We start from the raw sequence: 17,843 nt of genomic DNA, 5'->3' as shown, positions 1-17,843 counted from the left end.
CCGACTTTGACATTGGATAAGAAATGCAAGGGAATGGGGTGGTTTTTTACGAATATATCCATCATAGTCATATCATCCGTCTGATACAATACGCTATCATACTGTTTAGAATATACACTGTATACATGGAACAAGAACGAGCATGACTTATTCTGTATACTCACAGACACAATTACTTTGCATTATATTATGTAATAAAAATATTCCCTAAATATCATTACATATATATTTTAGCATTTGTTATTTTTAGTTATGTTAATTCTCTGAATAACTGCTCAACCAATGTGGTTAAATTAGACTGTCATGTCTAACCAGGGCACCAAATGAGAGAATATGAGTAAATATGAATAAATGAGTGATAACTCACACACTTTATCTAACCTAGACTGACACACATGTTTTGTCCAGCAGTTAGCCCATTCTTCATGATCTAAAAGGGGCATTTCTGTGACCCCTGCTCCTCAAGGCTCCTATCTGGGTTTTCTTTCCCACCGCATCTATGGTAATCATTCCCGACAGCAAAGATGGCGGCTGAGCGGCGCTGAGTCTACTCCGTAAAGAAATACCAGCTTAAGTGGATGCGCTGAGTTTTCTGCGGAACAGGGAAACCAAGTCCACGCAGAGAAATTATTGCTATGAAAGAAATGTTGTGAGATTACGAAGACAATATCTTCGCGAGGAGTCACTACAGCCCGGTCGTTTTCCTGTTGTAGTGCTGAGTGTGCACCGCCGTAGCTAACTGCTCTCTATCGTCATTGTAAAATGGCTCCGGTGCAGATTGGGTCAGATGGGCAGCTCGTCCCACTCGGAGGTCCGGTGGTCTCTGGACCACAGCCTCCACCACCTGGGGCCCCGGCCACGCACGGTATCCGACTGAGCCTGCTGATTGAGTTTCTTCTCCAGAGGACCTACCATGAAATTACCCTGCTGGCTGAACTGTAAGTAACATTTTAGCATTGTAGGCCTCAAAGCTAACTTGGTGACCTGGCGGGCTAATCGGCTAACGTCACTGAACCAGGAGGATGGTGCTCATCCCGACACCAAAACAAACGTTAACGGAATGATCTATAATATACATGTGTGAGTGATCGAGAAGATTGTGAATACCCTTTATCCGCTTAGTTATTTCAAAGCAGATGGCACAGAAAAGTAGTGTGATGTGAAGGGGCGTACCGGTATAAGTCACACCACAGGTCCTAAAGGTAGTTATTACATTTTTTAGATTGTGTGATGATAAATATGTGTGACACGAAACTGATTATGGATCATTTTAATCGGTGTACTTTAACAGAGGCAGACCCAGCATGGATGCACTGATTTTGGTTGGCAAAATGTTAACTAATTTAGCTACTTTTAGAAGAGATTATTAGCAGTAAAAATTGTACTTGTTGTTTTTTCCAGACTTCCAAGAAAAACGGACATGGAGAGGTGGGTGTCTTTACATTGAAATTATTTATCAACGTATCAATTTCAATCATTAATTCTGTTGAGGTGTTAAAACACCTCAGTTAAACAAGTACCACATATAACCTTGCATTTTCTCTTTTCAGAAAAATCGAAATTGTCCAATTTGCCAGTAGAACCAGGCAGTTATTTGTGCGTCTTCTAGCCCTGGTAAAGTGGGCAAGCAATGCAGGGAAAGTTGAGAAGTGTGCGGTATGTATTTTAATTTATTTAACTTCAAACTAGCTCAACTCATGGTATATGTTGTGTTTGAAAGAGAGACCTGGCTAATTGGCATTGTTAGATGGGTGTCAGGTGTCTTTGAATGTTCTCAAGCAACCTATTAATAGTATGTTCAGGGGTTTAGATATAGGCATGCAACTGGAATTGCTTAAGTTAAGTTGAAGACATTTCACATCTTATCCAAGAGGCCACTTAAAATCTTCATCTTAACTAGAGTAAGTCCAGTTGCCTGTATCTAAACTTTTGAAGTGTCACGTATTCATAAACCTGTATTAAAAAAAGTAGTACACAGAGACACTGGAGCATACAGTTTGACTATTTAAAATCCAATGAAACATTAATTGAAAGTAACATTTGAATGTCTGATGTTAAGGATGTGTTTCCAGAAAGTAATTATTCATCTAAACTTTCTTTTACTTTTAGTCTTTTAGTATTAAGGTGAATTGTTGGCTAACTATAGATCGTCTTAAAAAGGAAAACGTGTGATTTTTTTTTTGTGTGCCATAAATCCCCTTACTTACTCTTTCTTTCATCTTTTATCATCTGTTGTCATTGTGGTAACAGATGATCTCCAGCTTCCTGGATCAGCAGACCATCTTGTTTGTGGATACAGCTGATAGGCTGGCATCACTGGCCAGAGATGCGCTGGTTCATGCCCGTTTGCCCAGCTTTGCCATCCCCTTTGCCATCGATGTGCTCACCACCGGGTCATACCCACGTCTGCCCACCTGCATACGAGTGAGTTTGAAGTTCTTTTTGTACCTGCTAAGCTGTTTTGTGTATGATATAATTTAGGGAGATCAATCTTGAGACTGTATTCACCTTTCTCTTGTATTTGTTTGCATTGTCTATGTCCATTTTATTAGGATAAGATCATTCCTCCAGATCCCATTACTAAGGCAGAAAAGCAGACCACCCTGAACCAGCTTAATCAGATTCTTCGACATCGCCTGGTCACCACAGACTTACCACCCCAGTTAGCAAACCTCACAGTTGGTAAGCAGCTAGTGGGGACTGATGATGGTGTTTGTATATTGTTTTTTATTTGTGTAATGCAAGTTTCTTGTATAGGAGTATCTTATGCCTATATTTGCTTGTGTGTATATTGTGTAGCTAATGGACGTGTGAAGTTTCGTGTGGAAGGAGAGTTTGAGGCCACTTTGACTGTGATGGGAGATGACCCTGATATTCCCTGGAGGCTGCTGAAGCTAGAGATTCTAGTGGAAGACAAAGAAACAGGAGGTAAGACAGTCCCTCATCCTGTCTCCTGCACAACTTAGTGGGTGTCATTGACTAGCACATTGACAGAATTCTTAATCGCTGATGATTTTCTCTTTCACTCTGTGCTACAACCCCCCCCCCCCCAATACTGACAGATGGCCGAGCTTTGGTCCACAGTTTACAGGTGAACTTCATCCATGAGCTGGTTCAGGCACGTCTCTGTGCGGATGAAAAACCCCTACAGGACATGTACAACTGCTTGCGTATCCTTTGTGTTTGATAGATCTATGGGCATTTTGTAAATGTCTTGCCTGAACCCCTTGGCTTTTGTCCCAGTCTGCTGTGAATTACTGCAGGAGGGTTGTGGTGTGTGTACGAGCATACAGAGTATTGACTGGTAAAGCAAACGAGTGCAGCATTCCAATAAGAAACACAGCTGCAGTATTGCATCTTTTTAAAATCCCATTATTTTTTATTAAAAAAAACCTGTCTTGTATTGGGACTGTTTCTGCTATGATGTGTCACCTTGCCAGGCCATTGGAGATGTGATTAATTCCCTGTGGAGATGTGTCTCAACACCCAATAAGACTGTACCTTTTTAAAAACATGTCCCACTTTAGCAAGATTGTTGCTAAATTAAATTTTAAACGTATAAATGCCGCAATCAGTCAACATTGAAACATTATTTACACTGTTGATACTCACACATTTAAGAAGACTGTATGTGATGAAATGAAAATGTCAAGAAACAAACAACAGATTGTCAGCATTCATGCTAACATCAAAGACCCTAATCAAGCATGCAAACTGAGCACAACCCCAATAATCACAGTGCTAATCAGTGCTCTGCTCTGGCTTTCCCCCAAAAATGCGAGCACTGCAGTTTTATGTGTCAATGAGTAGTCTGTGTGGGGCACAAGAAGCCCTTTTACCATGAAAGTGTATGTGTCTTGAAGATATGTGTGTGTGGATGTGTTTTGAATGTTAATGGGAAGCTGTGTGATGCTTAATCTCTGCTCACCTGGACTCTTTTCTTTAACCACATTGTTTCCAGACTCTTTCTGTTTGTCACTGCAGCTAGAGGTGCTCCACTCTCAGACTCTGATGCTGATCAGAGAGAGATGGGGAGACCTTGTGCAGGAGGAGAGATATGTGCCCGCAAAATACCTCACACTGGCTGTCTGGAAGTAAGACCTATTTGAATCAAAATAATGTAACACATTGATTTTTATTGCCATGACCAAAGAGTGATTCTACACTATGTTTTCAAAAATATGCTATATTAATGGTAACTCACACTGGCTTCCTTTCTTTTTGTGTCTTCAGCCAACAGGTTTTGGGTAGGAAAACTGGTACAGCGTCAGTCCATAAAGTCACTATAAAGATTGACGAGTCAGACGGATCAAAGCCATTACAAATCTCTCATGAACCTCCTCTTCCTGCTTGTGACTCCAAACTAATGGAGCGAGCTATGAAGGTGAAGTGGATGTATTTAATGTAATACATCCAGTTTTGGCTTTTTGTATGAACATTATGCGTAAAGTTTTACTTTTTTTTTTTTTCTTTCTTTTTTTTTTTTTTTTTTTACTCCTCTTCCAGATCGATCATCTATCAGTAGAGAAACTTTTGATTGACAGTGTACATGCGCGGTCCCATCAGAAACTACAGGAACTAAAGGCCATTCTAAAGACCAGCAATCCTGGTGACAATTGTGCGTATTTTCTTTTTCATCATTACAATCATTTAACATTTATTCATGTCATGCAGTAAAAGTGCTTTCTGGTGTAGGAAGACCACGGGGAGAGAAACATAAAAATAATTTTACATGAAATACTGATTTGATTTTGTTTAATTTAGACAGTTAAGGTGTCATACAAAAATACAGCAATTAATTGTGTCCAAAATTAAATATAAGTCTGACCTGATGTACTCTAACCATTTAGTGAAACAAAATACTTAAGTGTGTTTGTTTATTTCAGCATTCATTGAGACGGCTCTTCCCACACTCGTAATCCCAATACTTGAGCCATGTGGTCGGTCAGAGTGCTTACACGTTTTTGTAGACCTGCACTCTGGCATGTTCCAGCCCATGTTGTATGGATTAGGTAAGCACAAGCAAGCATTAAATCACAACAATTGTTTAATTTCAATGTCCACTATGTTGCATGTAAATCTTATAAAGGGGAGTTTATTTTCTCTAACAAGAAAGTAATGAAACCTGGCTTTTAAATTGTTATTTAATTCTGCTTTTGCCATTTTATGTGTGCTTGGCTTTGTGAATGTAAAACCCTGTTGTGCTCTCTTTAAAGACCAGCCAATGCTGGATGACATTGAAAAGACCATCAACGACGATATGAAGCGGATTATATCTTGGCTTAAACAGCTGAAGTAAGTCTACCTCCACATGAACATATTATGAACATAGAGTATTATATATTCACCGCCAAATGTCAGGTTTGATTGATGGCAGCAATGGAGAACAACTAGTTAAACGCTGATTACAGCTTGTCAGAACTGACTAGTCAGTAGAATAAGCAACACCTAGCGAAGCCGTTGGTAAACTAATCCTATGAGGTATAAGGAGGATAAGCTATAAATCCGTTTTGCACTTTTATTAGAAGACTGACTCTTTTTTTCTTTATCTGTGGTCAGGTTCTGGTTGGGGGAGCAGCGCTGTCGACAGTCAGTGAAGCACCTTCCCACTGTTTGCACTGATGTCCTCCACCTATCCAACATAGCCTCTCACCCTGCTGGCAATTTGTCCAAGCACAAACTCTTCATTAAGCTCACACGTCTTCCACAGTACTACATTGTGAGTTGTTTCAACCAGTGCATTCTAAAGAGCCACATGAAAATTAATTTGATGAAATTCCACTGAAAACATTATAATATCCAGTGCACTCTTTTTGCATTATTGTGTAACCTTTCTTCTTTCCTACTTCTCATGTCTACTTCTTAGGTGGTAGAAATGCTTGAGGTGCCTAGTAGTCCCACAGCCTTGCAGTACAAGTACTCCTTCCTGTCTGTATCTCATTTGGAAGGAGAGGATGGACCCATGTGCGCCCAACTACTGCAGCATTTCAAGCCTAACCTAGAACATCTTGTTCAGGATGCTACAGGGAAAGGGGCTCGACCTGGAACCAAAAGAAAGGTAGATGCGCATATTTTACTTTATCAAACATAAATCATTTTTTTGTCTGCTATTGTGTAGAGCTTAGCACTAGACTGTTTGACCATCTAGGAAAGGTGGATAAAAAAAGTAAGTGATGATTTTCTGCCTTTCCACAAGGTTCAGCTGACAAGATATATTGACAGTGATCCCATTCCAAATATAATATTTCTGCCTAATATAAAAAAACCCAGGTCTGGTGTAGCTCATACATATTAAATTAAAGATAAATTCACATTTTGTTAGTGCAGGTCTTCCTTTTGTGTGGCAAAGCTTTGCAAGAAAGAAATGTGTAAAACCATAATGTGTGTTTTCTTTCCCCTGCTGCTCTGTAGGTATCTGGAGATCAAGGGGAACCAGAGCCAAAAAAGCCTAAGCGCTCTGGGGAAATGTGTGCCTTCAACAAGGAGCTGGCTCATCTGGTAGCCATGTGTGACACCAACATGCCTTTCATTGGCCTCAGAACAGAGGTAAGTGACAATACTCAGACCTGTCAGGCAGGACAATTAGTCAGGTGCTTTCTGGCTAATTCTGCATCTTTGTCTCTTCTTTTTGAGTAGCTGTCCAACATGGAGATTCCAAACGAGGGTGTTCAAGTGGAGGGAGATGGGAGCAGTCATGCAATACGTCTGCTGAAGTAATTCAATCTCACATACATTAATGCACTACATCCATGCACAGCCAAATGTAGTTGTCTTTTAAATGTGATGCACCTGCTTTTTTAATTCCACAGGATTCATTCTTGTAAGGGAGTAGGAGAGGAGACGAGACAAGCTTTAGATCGCTCCCTACTGGACTGCACCTTCCGATTGCAGGGTCGTAACAACCGAACCTGGGTGGCAGAATTGATGCTAGCCAACTGTCCTCTCAACAGCACACACAGCAAGGAGCAAGGTAATGCACCACGCAAACTGTTATTAATTAAAACTGTTTGCATCAACATCAAGTTTCAAAAAACTCAAGTCACATTGTAATCCATATATCTATTATTGGTAAAGTACCAATATATTTAAATCTGCTGAAAATTCTGCTTAAATTATTTACTTCCTCCTGTAAATGTCCCCTCTTAGCATCCACGCGGCATGTGTATCTGACCTATGAAAACCCTCTGTCGGAGCCGGTGGGTGGACGGAAGGTGGTTGAGATGTTCCTCAATGACTGGAACGCCATAAGTCAGCTCTACCAGTGTGTCCTCAACTTCGCTCGTGCCCTGCCAGGTATAAACACAGCTGTGGACTGAAAAACAGATATTGCACTACACTTCTAAATTAATGACTTTGATGTTGTTGTGATCAGTCAGTCCTTCTAAAGCAAATAAATTAACTAGTAACTGCTGTTTTGCTACAGGAAAAGTAAAAGCAAGCATAGTTTTATTGATCAGGTTTAATGTTTTGTGCTGAAAACATGGAAGTCATTTGAAGTTTAGATTGAAGCATTAATTTTATTTAGTGAATCCCCCATGACCAGTACTAAATCAGTTACTGCCAAAATGTACACAACCACCTAACACAGCTGCATATTGTGATTGCTTTCTTCCAGAGATGCCGTCTTACCTGAGCCTGTTTTCAGAGGTGCGGCTATATAATTACCGTAAGCTGGTGCTGTGCTATGGCACCACCAAGGGCAGCTCGGTCACCATCCAGTGGAACTCCAGCAGCCAACGTTTCCATCTCAGTCTGGGCACTGTGGGGCCAAACTCTGGCTGCTCCAACTGCCACAATATCATCCTCCACCAGCTACAGGAGATGTTCAACAAGTGCCCTAGTGTGTTGCAGCTGCTGCAGGTACATATAAGCTAAAATGTTGTCACAACATGCATATGTACTTGTCAGATTTAAGCGAAGTTATGAATAAAAAAAAAAATATATATATATATGTATGTGTGTGTGTGTATATAATTATATGTAATTTTCCGTTTTATTCACATTTCTCTTACAAAACTATTTATTATTGTCCCCAGGTGCTTTTTGACACACAGGCTCCTCTGAATGCAATCAATAAGCTACCAACAGTGCCCATGCTGGGCCTGACCCAGCGCACCAACACTGCCTACCAGTGCTTCTCCATTTTACCCCAATCACCCACACACATCCGCCTGGCATTCCGAAACATGTACTGCATTGACATCTACTGCCGCAGCCGTGGAGTGGTGGCCATCAGAGATGGAGCCTACAGTCTTTTTGACAACACTAAGATTGTTGAGGGCTTCTACCCTGCTCCAGGACTCAAGGTATGCCAAGCTCTGAAAGACAGTTGTGGTGTTAAGTAACAGACTTCGATACTTCATTTTCTGTGCAGATTTAATCCGTTTGTAGTGTTGATTTTAATTTAAAGGAGCTAGGTGGCATATTTTGTTGTTTTTGTACTGCCAGGCTAGCTGTATCCCCAGCCACATTTCCACTTTTCATGCTAAAACAGGCTAGCTGCATCTTTTCCTGCCATCACGGTGTTTTGGACCTGAAGCATTTCTTTGTAATCAGCACAATAAAGAAATGCATTTGAATTGCAAAACTAAATGTATTTAAGTGCCAACTGAAATGTCTTTGGTCCGCTTATATATCAACCATTATCTCTCCATTTGTTTCCTCCTGTAGACATTCCTGAACATGTTTGTCGACAGCAATCAGGATGCTCGCAGACGCTCTGTCAACGAAGACGACAACCCGCCCTCGCCAGTGGGTGTAGACGTGATAGACAGTCTGATTAACCCGCTGCAGCCTCAACCTCCGCCACAGACAATGAGAGGAGGGGCGGGAGGCGTATATCCTCTCACCTCCCCACCAAATTACCATGCTAATGTAACTCCTTCACCATCCATGATGCCCACCCAGTCACCAGGTAATGGTGCTTGATATTTGTGTGTGTGAGTGAAAGAGTGATTGTATGATTTCCTGTATTGTTTGTCAAGCTGCCATTCAGCATTATGACCATTGTTTTGGAAATTTCGCATTACTGTCACCAACATTTCTGCTGACTTGTGTGTTTGTTCCATGAGCATATTGTGTGTATGTCAGAGAGAATGAGGAACAGCAAACATGTGCTCATTGTGTCCATTTTAATTTTGTTAAAACATGATATCAGTTCTCCATGCAACATGCAATACTGAACAGTGCAACGCCAAGAGGGAATGAAACATGCATTTAGTCCTGCTCCTCCATTCTTCGCCATCTCAGCCTGTCAGCAAGAGACTATGGCCCTTCCGCCCAGCTTTAGTGTATGTGTGTGTTTGTGTGTTCGTGTGCACGCATGTTTGCGTGTGTGTAAGGAGAACTTGTCAACTTCTGACGAGCCCCTCTGGTGTGTGTATGTATGTGTATGCAGGGAACATCCATGCCTCTGGCTCCCCTAGTGGGGCTCTGAGGGCACCTTCACCTTTTGGGCCCACCCCCTCTCCATCTTCTCTGGGCATAACCATGGGCCCGTCCAGCTTTGCCAGTCCCCACGGTAAGCAGAAAGGTGGCCCTGAATGTTCACTTGGTGGTAATTGTGGTCTGCTGGGCAAGGGCTGGAACGGGCTGAACTTCACATCTTTATTAGTAGCTTGCCTATGACAAATAGCCTGTAAGGTTGGGCACAAAGTGGTGTTTTCATCTGACTGATTATTGTTGAATAGTTCCATGTGGCTGATGGCTGTGTTTGCTTTCACCTAGGTGCTCTGGACCCCAGCTCTCCATATGCCATGGTGTCTCCCAGTCATAGAGGCCAGTGGCCAGGCTCACCCCACCAGGTCTCGGGGCCTTCTCCTGGGGCAAGAATCCATGGCATGTCTCCTGGTAATCCATCACTGCACTCACCTATCCCTGATCCTCATTCTCCACGTGCTGGGACCAGTAAGTTTTGTAGTCTTGCTTCATGTTATTTAAGAAACAATTCAACATGTTGTGTTCATGGAGTTAAGTATAAAATGTCTTTCTTATAAGTATCTTTGTCTTTCTTTTTTTTTAGGTTCACAAGTCATGCCTACTAGTATGCCTCCACCCCGCAAGCTACCTCAGCGCCCCTGGGCTGCCTCCATTCCAACTATTCTCACCCACAATGCCTTGCATGTCCTTCTACTACCCTCGCCCACCCCCTGCCTGGTGCCTGGTCTGGCAGGAAGCTACCTCTGCTCGCCACTGGAGCGCTTTCTGGGTTCAGTGATCATGAGACGGCACCTGCAGAGAATTATCCAGCAGGAAGCCAACGTGAGTGTTGCTCAAATCATTCTGCTTGGGACATGATTATCCTCCTTTTTGATGTTCCTTTCAGTTCTGTTCTCCATTAACTTCCATCTCACCTTTCCTATTCTATCAAAATTATTCCAGTTGTCCATTGTGAACTCCAATGAACCTGGGGTCATCATGTTCAAGACAGATGTCCTCAAGTGCCGCGTTGCTCTCAACCCAAAGAACTACCAGACACTGCAGCTCAAAGTCACTCCAGAAAATACCGGTCCCTGGTCCCAGGAGGAGCTTCAGGTGCTGGAGAAGTTCTTTGAGACACGGGTATGTAAAGAAAGCTCTCATCAAATCAATAATTATTGAAACACCTCTTATAATAATATGGAATAACCTCTTCTTTGCCAGTCATTTTACGATTTACCTTGTATTGTTATAGTGTTTGTAATCTGCTGGTCTTTTTATTGTGATTCCACCCACATCTTTCCTGTTTTGTCACACTAATTTATTTCATTCTCATTCTGTTGTCAACTTTTTAGGTTGCTGGTCCTCCCTTTAAATACAACACTCTGAATGCCTTCACAAAGCTGCTGGGTGCACCCACTAACATCCTAAGGGACTGTGTGCGCATCATGAAGCTTGAACTGGTGGGTAACGTCTTAATCTATGAATGTTAGTTACATGTTTTCACATATTTTAGTAAGATTGGTTGTGAAAGTTGTTTTTGTTTTTTTTTTTACTTTTTTTCATGACGCCCTGTGTGCAGATGTTCCCACATTACTCGTGTTTAGTTGAGGCAGTTGAAACATCCTACTAAGACACATTTCTTTACCTCATGTAAACTCTTGACTGTTTTTCTTTATTTTAAGTGTGCCATATTCATTGCCTTATGTCTCTGCTCAGTTCCCTGACCAGGGTGCACAGCTCAAGTGGAACGTCCAGTTCTGTCTCACCATCCCTCCCAGTGCTCCTCCCATCGCCCCACCAGGGACCATCGCTGTGGTCCTCAAGTCGAAGATGCTCTTCTTTGTAAGTCTCAGCAGTGTCTTAATTTGCGTTTTCAAAAACCAGGACAAATATTTAACCTGACACAGAAAACCAACCCCACTCTGTGTATGTGGTCTATTTTGTCACACAGTTGCAGCTGACCCAGCGTATCCCAGTGCCCCAGGAGCCAGTGAGCATTATTGTACCTATTGTGTACGACATGGCTACAGGCCTCACGCAGCAGGCTGACATCCCCAGACAGCACAGCTCCTCTGGGGCTGCAGCACTAATGGTTTCTAATATCCTCAAGAGGTTCAATGAGTTGCACCCAGCAAGACAGGGTGAGGCACTGCACTCCTGGATAATGGATGATTCATATTTGACTCTACTAATACATGGATCAATTTCTGTCATTTTATATACACTTTAGACTAAATGTCTTTAATAACGCAGAGTTTATTTTTTCTTTCAGGTGAGTGTACGATATTTGCGTCAGTTCATGAACTGATGGCCAACCTCACGTTACCCCCCGGCACTCGTCAGTAACAGCAGCTTCGGAAGCTGTAGTGGAACTAAACTGGAGTCCCTTTATGGCCAAGCACGGGTCCACGTCTGAGCTACGGAGAAACAGGAGAGCAACAGTCATCCACAGACTAAAACCCCAGCATGTGACCTCTGTTTCTGCCTCTGGACTATTGCCCTGTTTAATTTCACTGTTTTGAAAGGGAGTAAGCTAAGAACAGCCATGGACCACTCACTCTTTATTCTTTATAGATGCTTAGAAACAAGGTTTGCTGTAAGGTAGATCTTGGACAAGTGGCCCATTTGTTGCAAAGGGATAAAATGTTATATTTTCCTCCAGGTGCACTTGTAAACAAGATTATCTATTGAAATTATTGTTGTTTACAAAAATATGTACATTGTTGTAAATTTGAGTGTTGAGAAGAATCGAATGAGTTACAATTTTGCTAGTCTGTCTTGTTTCTTTTTTTTACAATGCTATACTGATATAACTGTAGTATCAGGAGATGTATTCCTCAGCACACTATTTAAATGCTTCCCTGCCTTTACACTGTCAAAAGACCTCTGGATTTTTATTTCAAGCTATTTTCTTTCGATACTGTAAAACTGTGACAGACTTTATACGCCAGTTGTATTTTATTAAGATGCATTTTGAGTCTTGATTGAAAGATTTGAAAAATCCTGTCTGACTTTGATATTTAAAAATAAAACAAGCCCACGGTTGGTTTGTGCTTTGAGGATCTTCCACTGCCAAAATAATCACATTATTCACATTCACTCTTTATGTAGAATAGTTTCACCCCACCGCTGTGCTACAGATATTTATTATTGTGCAAGTGACATTTCATCATGTCATACTCTGACCCCCTTATGCTTTAGGTTTGCAACTGACATTATTTTCATAATTAATTGATGGATTATTTTCCTTCTTATCTTGATATGTTGATGTTGAGGTGTCTTGGTTGTCCAATAAGCAAATACATAAAAATAGTTATATATTTTTAAATTGGCGATGTATCAAAAACAATTTAAAATATTCAACAGAATAACTGATGAGTAATTAGCTGAATATATTTATTAGAGCAAAAATACACTGAAATATAAATTAGTTTGAAATGGAAATGAAGGTAAAAGTTCATGAACATGGCCAAGTACTGGAGTTAGTATACTTATTTACTGTTTAATGATTCTGGATGTTCAGGTTATTTGAAATGTGGTTGTGTAGGTAATAAATCATTGCCAACAACCAGCCTGAGACATGATTGCAAACCTGGTGAAAACATGGCAGATTTTAGCCTCTTAACAAAACAGCTCACATATTGACATCTGCACCAGCTTTAGCTAGACAGTATCATAAGAACATTTTCACTGCTTATTTCTCCATCAGACACTTTATATTCTGCAAAGGCACGTGCACATCGTGCTGCTTTGTGAGCTGCTCACTCTCCTAAACCAAAGTCCAAAGAGAAAACTAGTTTTGAGTGACTAAAATCGATTTTCCCCTCTGTGCCTACTCACAGCCATGTTTCACTGAGCTGGTGTCAGACAGTGTATAAGTACTTAATAGACCCACACTTCGAAACACGCGAACCATCCCTTTAAACCTGTGATTCAAGGTGCATCCCAACAAGTGGTGCTGTTCACCGCATCCCTAAAAGATGACATCATCGAGAAAGCCTGATCCTCGGTGTGTGTGTGTGTGTGAGTGAGAGAGAGAGAGAGAGAGTGTCAGTGGTGATCACTATGTAACTGGGCGTGGATACAGTGGTGTGTTTTCATTTCCACTGGCTTCAATAGCTACGTGGATGGATGCTCCCGGATTAGCGGATGTGTTCTACACCTTGCGGATGCGTGTGGGCATCATCATCGTCACCTGCAGGGAATCATCGAATCACGGATAAAGATCAACAACCGTGTCGTCATCTCTTCGTCCCATTTAAACACTGGACACTTGAACGCACCTCAGTGCAGTCACACACCTGCGATAAGATGCTTTCAAATGGATAAGTCGACTCTTTGTTACTCTGCTTCATATGGCTTTTATCAGTGGAGCAGGTTTGGGTGAGTGGGTGTGATCATCCAGACAGTCAGATATGGCAGTGAACGCATCAGAACCGCTCTGCCAGCCGTGCTTTTACAATGGGGCGTTCAAAGGTAAGTCCCAGCTTTGCATTCTAGATTTGTTTCACTATTTCTATGTCTGATGCTTAAAATAATTCCTCTCTGGGAAGAGTGTGCCCTGCAGAAACTAATTTCAACACAGTGAGCAGTGACCACTCCCCTTCAGTCCCCATCTGCCCCTCCTAATTTTAGACCTGCAAGATACATGACATAATGTTGGATGTATTTTGTGTGCATCAATGAAGGGAAAGTGAGGATCTAGCATACAAGTAAATACTGATGTGGATTCTGTCTGTGGTCAGTGGATCTACAGGTGAAGAGACCGCTGATGCCGGTGCAGCTGAGTCCTGAGCAGGTGGGCCTGGAGATGCTGTGTCTTTGTGGGCAACTGGACCTTCTCATCAGGGCACAGATGCAGCTGGTAGGTAGGGTAACCTGAGCCTTACATGCGACACAGTATCTTTGACTTCCATGTAACCGTCTACAAAAGGCATTTAGAAAATGTGACACAGTCCCTTGAAATAAACCTGATCATTCAAATATGCATCTCTATCAGCTGTATCAAAGCTAATATACAGGCATCTTGGAAGTAACCGGTGCACAATTCACACTCATTAAACACAGTCAGCCTACAACAAAACAAAAACAGCAATGTGCAGTAATCATAGACGCCTAAAATAATGACTACAAGAATGACTACAATTCATAATATTTACTTGAACTTGGACAAAGCATTGGCAACAAAAATACATTGTATTTAATTATATTTGTACATCTAGTGTCTCTAACCAAACATAACATCAAAATAATATGCCTATAAAATATAAAAGTAAAAGCCTTTCACATCAGCAGTAGTAGCAGGCATTTCTATTTCTCTCCCAAATGTTTCTGTAAACCTGGCCCGTAACTCGGACATTCACAACAGCACTTGAATGCAACATTTGGCCTCTGAAGGTCACTGACCAGGCCTTTCAAGTCCACTATGATCAATCAAGTATTTCACATCATTCTGTGTACAACACCCCTCCCTTTGCCTTATGATTCAGAGCTTATATGTTAAAGTTCCAGGAGCAGTTAGGTCAAGGCTGCAGCCCAGAGGAATCAGACACTTTCCAGGCTCAAGGTATGGATGGTGAAGAATCATTCTCAGAGTTTAGCTTGACTTTCATCTCTGCTGTATGTCTGACATTGTTCTGCTATATTCCTACAGGATCGGAGATTCTTGATCAGATGCTGCAGTGCCTTGAACATCTACCAAAACCTATGCCACAGCTGGAGGTATCACATCTCTATATCATAGCTCTGACTCAAACATGAATGAATGACCTCATATAGAAGTAAAATTTCCTTAAAATTGGGTTTGATTACAGCTACCCTAACTAAAAAAACTGAATAAAGTTCAATACTAACATACAAAATATGAAGGGTTTAGTTGTTGGGTGCTTTATTTACAGAGGAACCTCCTGGAAAGAAACCCAAACTAAACCTACTTAATATAATATATCAATTCAGTATTACTTATCCTTACTCTAAAATTGAGTTCTATATGAATTCGATATTTATATATATAGGATTTTAATTATAGAATGTATTGATTTAGTAATAAATACTTAATGACACACAATGACAGTAATGATACTATTGAAAATAAAGTGATTTTCTAAAATTGTCGTAAAAAGGATGGCTGGTTATAACAAAGCACCACAAATGAGGAGTTTTGGATAACTGTTACCTGCTGCACCATAAATCATTTATTTACTTGGTGATATTTTTATATTTTATTGGTGTTTCTTCAGGACTACCTGGACATGATAGGTCTGTCAGTGATGTTTCCTCGAGTAGAGGTATTTCTCATTCAAGGTAGCCCCGTGGACATGTTAGAGAGGCCGCCAATGGATGGTAAGAGAAGAAATAAATCCACTGCACAACACTTGTTTCTCTGGCTGTTGTGGTTTTAAGTATGTTGAAGATGCCGTTATTCGGCTTAAAGGCATTTTTTAAAAAGTGTTAAGTTTTGTCACATAAGGCTGAGGTGAAATTATTGGCTCAAGCCTCAGAACCTTTGGGGTTCAATGAAGAGGTAATTAAATAGCAACAGGACTAGAACTATCGCAGCGTTTTCCTGCTAGAACTTTAGCATGCAAGACACTGATCATCTTCATGATACGCTGCAGCAGTAAAAGTATTCTTGCAAGTTTGGACAGATGTCTACTTGCTACTTAATGATTAACTCTAAGAAATCTTTAGGTGGTATGCGGACCTTTCTTGTCTTTTTGGATTTCGCTGCTTCTATCCAGCACCGAGTGCGATTCAAATTTGGTTTTGTATGTTTTTTTTTGTACAATCTAATAAATAAAAACCATAGACCAAAGTAACAATTTACTGAATCATGTGACAATAGCACATGATGTTGGTTTTATAAATGATGTTCCCATTTTGAGAAAAATAGATATTAAAGCATTGCATATATTAGTGGACACAAGTGTGATTGACAGCTAATACTGCCTAATGCTGTGAATTCCGATATGATGTATGGTCAAAACACATCCCTGTTTTCCTAGAGAGTAGTCTTTTACACACTCATGCTTCTATTACAGAGTATTTCTTCCACATTGCCAAACTGAACCAACTCTTGGTGCTGAGTCAACAACTAGAGGAAGATGTCAGGCACCTTGGAAGTCATAAATACATTGCCCACCAGCTCTCTGTGATATATGTGAGGAGAATTAATTGCAATTTTTCTCTCTCTTTTTTTTAAATTTATTTATTTTTTTCCACTAATGACCGTTTTTCATGCCATGTATGTTTCCTTACCACCAAAAGCTGCTGTGTGATTTTTAATCATTTCTCTTTCTTTGCAGCAAGTCATCAGTTCTTTCAGGGGAATTCAGGTCTTCTCTGAAATAAAGAAAGATATTGAGGCCAACTTCAAACAGATGAAAGAGTCTCTGGTGAATGTTGAAGGCTCTCGGCATGAGCCTCAACTGGCTGCTCACTACATCAACTGGTGGGTGAAAATATAAAATATTCAGCTGGTGGAGATTAAAATAGTGAATGCAGCAGCTCCTGCTAACAATCCCTGTCCTATTCTCTTGGTAGGATTTTAGAAATAACTCAAAGCTTAACATCGGTGGTGTTGTCACTACCAGAGGAACTGACAGACGACCTTCACCAGGCTGTGTTCTTCGTGTCGCAGTTTCTGTCCTGACTCATGGTGGTGGCCACGTCTGACTCAACAAACCCTGATGCTCAGATGCTCCAGGTTTCTCCAGGAGTCTCCTGCTTCTAGATAACATGCTGTTGCGAAAAAAAAGGTGCTACATGAGAAGAATCAACTGATCGATGATGGAGTTTGAAAGGCTGCTTCATTTATAAATCAGATACTGTAGGTTTTATATTTCCTGTTGAGTGTGCCTGTCACACCCTCACTTGTTTGGACATTAATGCAAGACGGTTGAATCCCTCCTTGCACTAATCTTAATAATAACTACTGTTACCACTTTTTAACCTATGGTGAAATAATAAAATTGAATGCAATAGTGTGTTTGCCTGTTGTGGGACTGTCATTGTCCTCACCTCAGTCATTAACATCATCATCACATCATGCACACATTTGTTCTTGTCATGGCAGGTAAAACACAGATGTGGGGCTGCATCTTCACATTATGGATCAGTCAGTAGATAGTCTGGAGGATGTATTCAGATTACCTGTTTTATTCCACTGACAGATGATATACATATGATATTCCCCGATGATATTCGGTTTGCTAACAGAAAAAAGCTTTCCTTCTTTCTTTCTTTCTTTCTTTCTTTCTTTCTGATAATGTGAAAAGAAAGATACATTGTTTGGTTTGAGCCTGAGCCAGATTAATTGACGTCCACACAATATTTGTTTTGTCCTACCACCAGTCAAAACATGAAACTTATATTAAATAAACTATACAATACTAAATATTACACTTTGTCTGACGAGTCTCGTG

General features: G+C 40.9%; 2 protein-coding genes across 3 annotated transcripts; both read left to right on the top strand.

Annotated features, from left to right (window-relative positions):
* The first annotated feature begins 497 nt into the window (after positions 1–497).
* med14 (mediator complex subunit 14) lies at positions 498–12,482 on the top strand. 2 transcript variants are annotated; one of them, XM_058622626.1, is made up of 29 exons: positions 498–938; positions 1,402–1,428; positions 1,551–1,656; positions 2,251–2,424; positions 2,553–2,682; positions 2,800–2,928; positions 3,063–3,170; positions 3,962–4,094; positions 4,234–4,384; positions 4,507–4,618; positions 4,887–5,012; positions 5,217–5,295; positions 5,560–5,719; positions 5,867–6,058; positions 6,412–6,546; positions 6,637–6,713; positions 6,810–6,970; positions 7,147–7,293; positions 7,616–7,860; positions 8,037–8,306; positions 8,671–8,914; positions 9,398–9,520; positions 9,727–9,906; positions 10,022–10,260; positions 10,381–10,560; positions 10,773–10,880; positions 11,137–11,262; positions 11,372–11,561; positions 11,693–12,482. In XM_058622626.1, the coding sequence occupies exons 1-29, from the start codon at positions 763–765 to the stop codon at positions 11,764–11,766; spliced, it is 4,302 nt and encodes a 1,433-aa protein (XP_058478609.1). In that variant the 5' UTR covers positions 498–762; the 3' UTR covers positions 11,767–12,482. The 2 variants fall into 2 exon arrangements, with proteins under 2 accessions (XP_058478609.1, XP_058478610.1); XM_058622627.1 differs by lacking the exon at positions 9,398–9,520.
* Positions 12,483–13,426: 944 nt separating this feature from the next.
* On the top strand, positions 13,427–17,820 carry si:ch211-218d20.15 (uncharacterized). Its single transcript, XM_058622201.1, has 8 exons — positions 13,427–13,896; positions 14,166–14,284; positions 14,926–14,986; positions 15,074–15,141; positions 15,660–15,762; positions 16,461–16,579; positions 16,725–16,870; positions 16,963–17,820. Exons 1-8 carry the CDS (start codon positions 13,836–13,838, stop codon positions 17,069–17,071), a joined length of 786 nt encoding a protein of 261 aa, XP_058478184.1. The 5' UTR covers positions 13,427–13,835; the 3' UTR covers positions 17,072–17,820.
* The last annotated feature ends 23 nt before the right edge of the window (positions 17,821–17,843 follow it).

Source organism: Solea solea, chromosome 2 (genome assembly GCF_958295425.1).
Source record: "Solea solea chromosome 2, fSolSol10.1, whole genome shotgun sequence".
NCBI lineage: Eukaryota > Metazoa > Chordata > Actinopteri > Pleuronectiformes > Soleidae > Solea > Solea solea.
Note: the sequence above shows the minus strand (reverse complement) of the source record. Positions and strands in the feature narration are given on the sequence as shown.

Coding starts and splice junctions, on each gene's coding strand:
- med14 (XM_058622626.1), top strand. CDS start 763: ATGGCTCCGGTGCAGATTGGGTCAGATGGGCAGCTCGTCCCACTCGGA. Junction 2,683..2,799: donor GTTAGCAAACCTCACAGTTG/GTAAGCAGCTAG, acceptor TATATTGTGTAG/CTAATGGACGTGTGAAGTTT. Junction 10,561..10,772: donor AGAAGTTCTTTGAGACACGG/GTATGTAAAGAA, acceptor TCAACTTTTTAG/GTTGCTGGTCCTCCCTTTAA.
- si:ch211-218d20.15 (XM_058622201.1), top strand. CDS start 13,836: ATGGCAGTGAACGCATCAGAACCGCTCTGCCAGCCGTGCTTTTACAAT. Junction 13,897..14,165: donor TTACAATGGGGCGTTCAAAG/GTAAGTCCCAGC, acceptor GTCTGTGGTCAG/TGGATCTACAGGTGAAGAGA. Junction 14,285..14,925: donor TCAGGGCACAGATGCAGCTG/GTAGGTAGGGTA, acceptor TATATGTTAAAG/TTCCAGGAGCAGTTAGGTCA.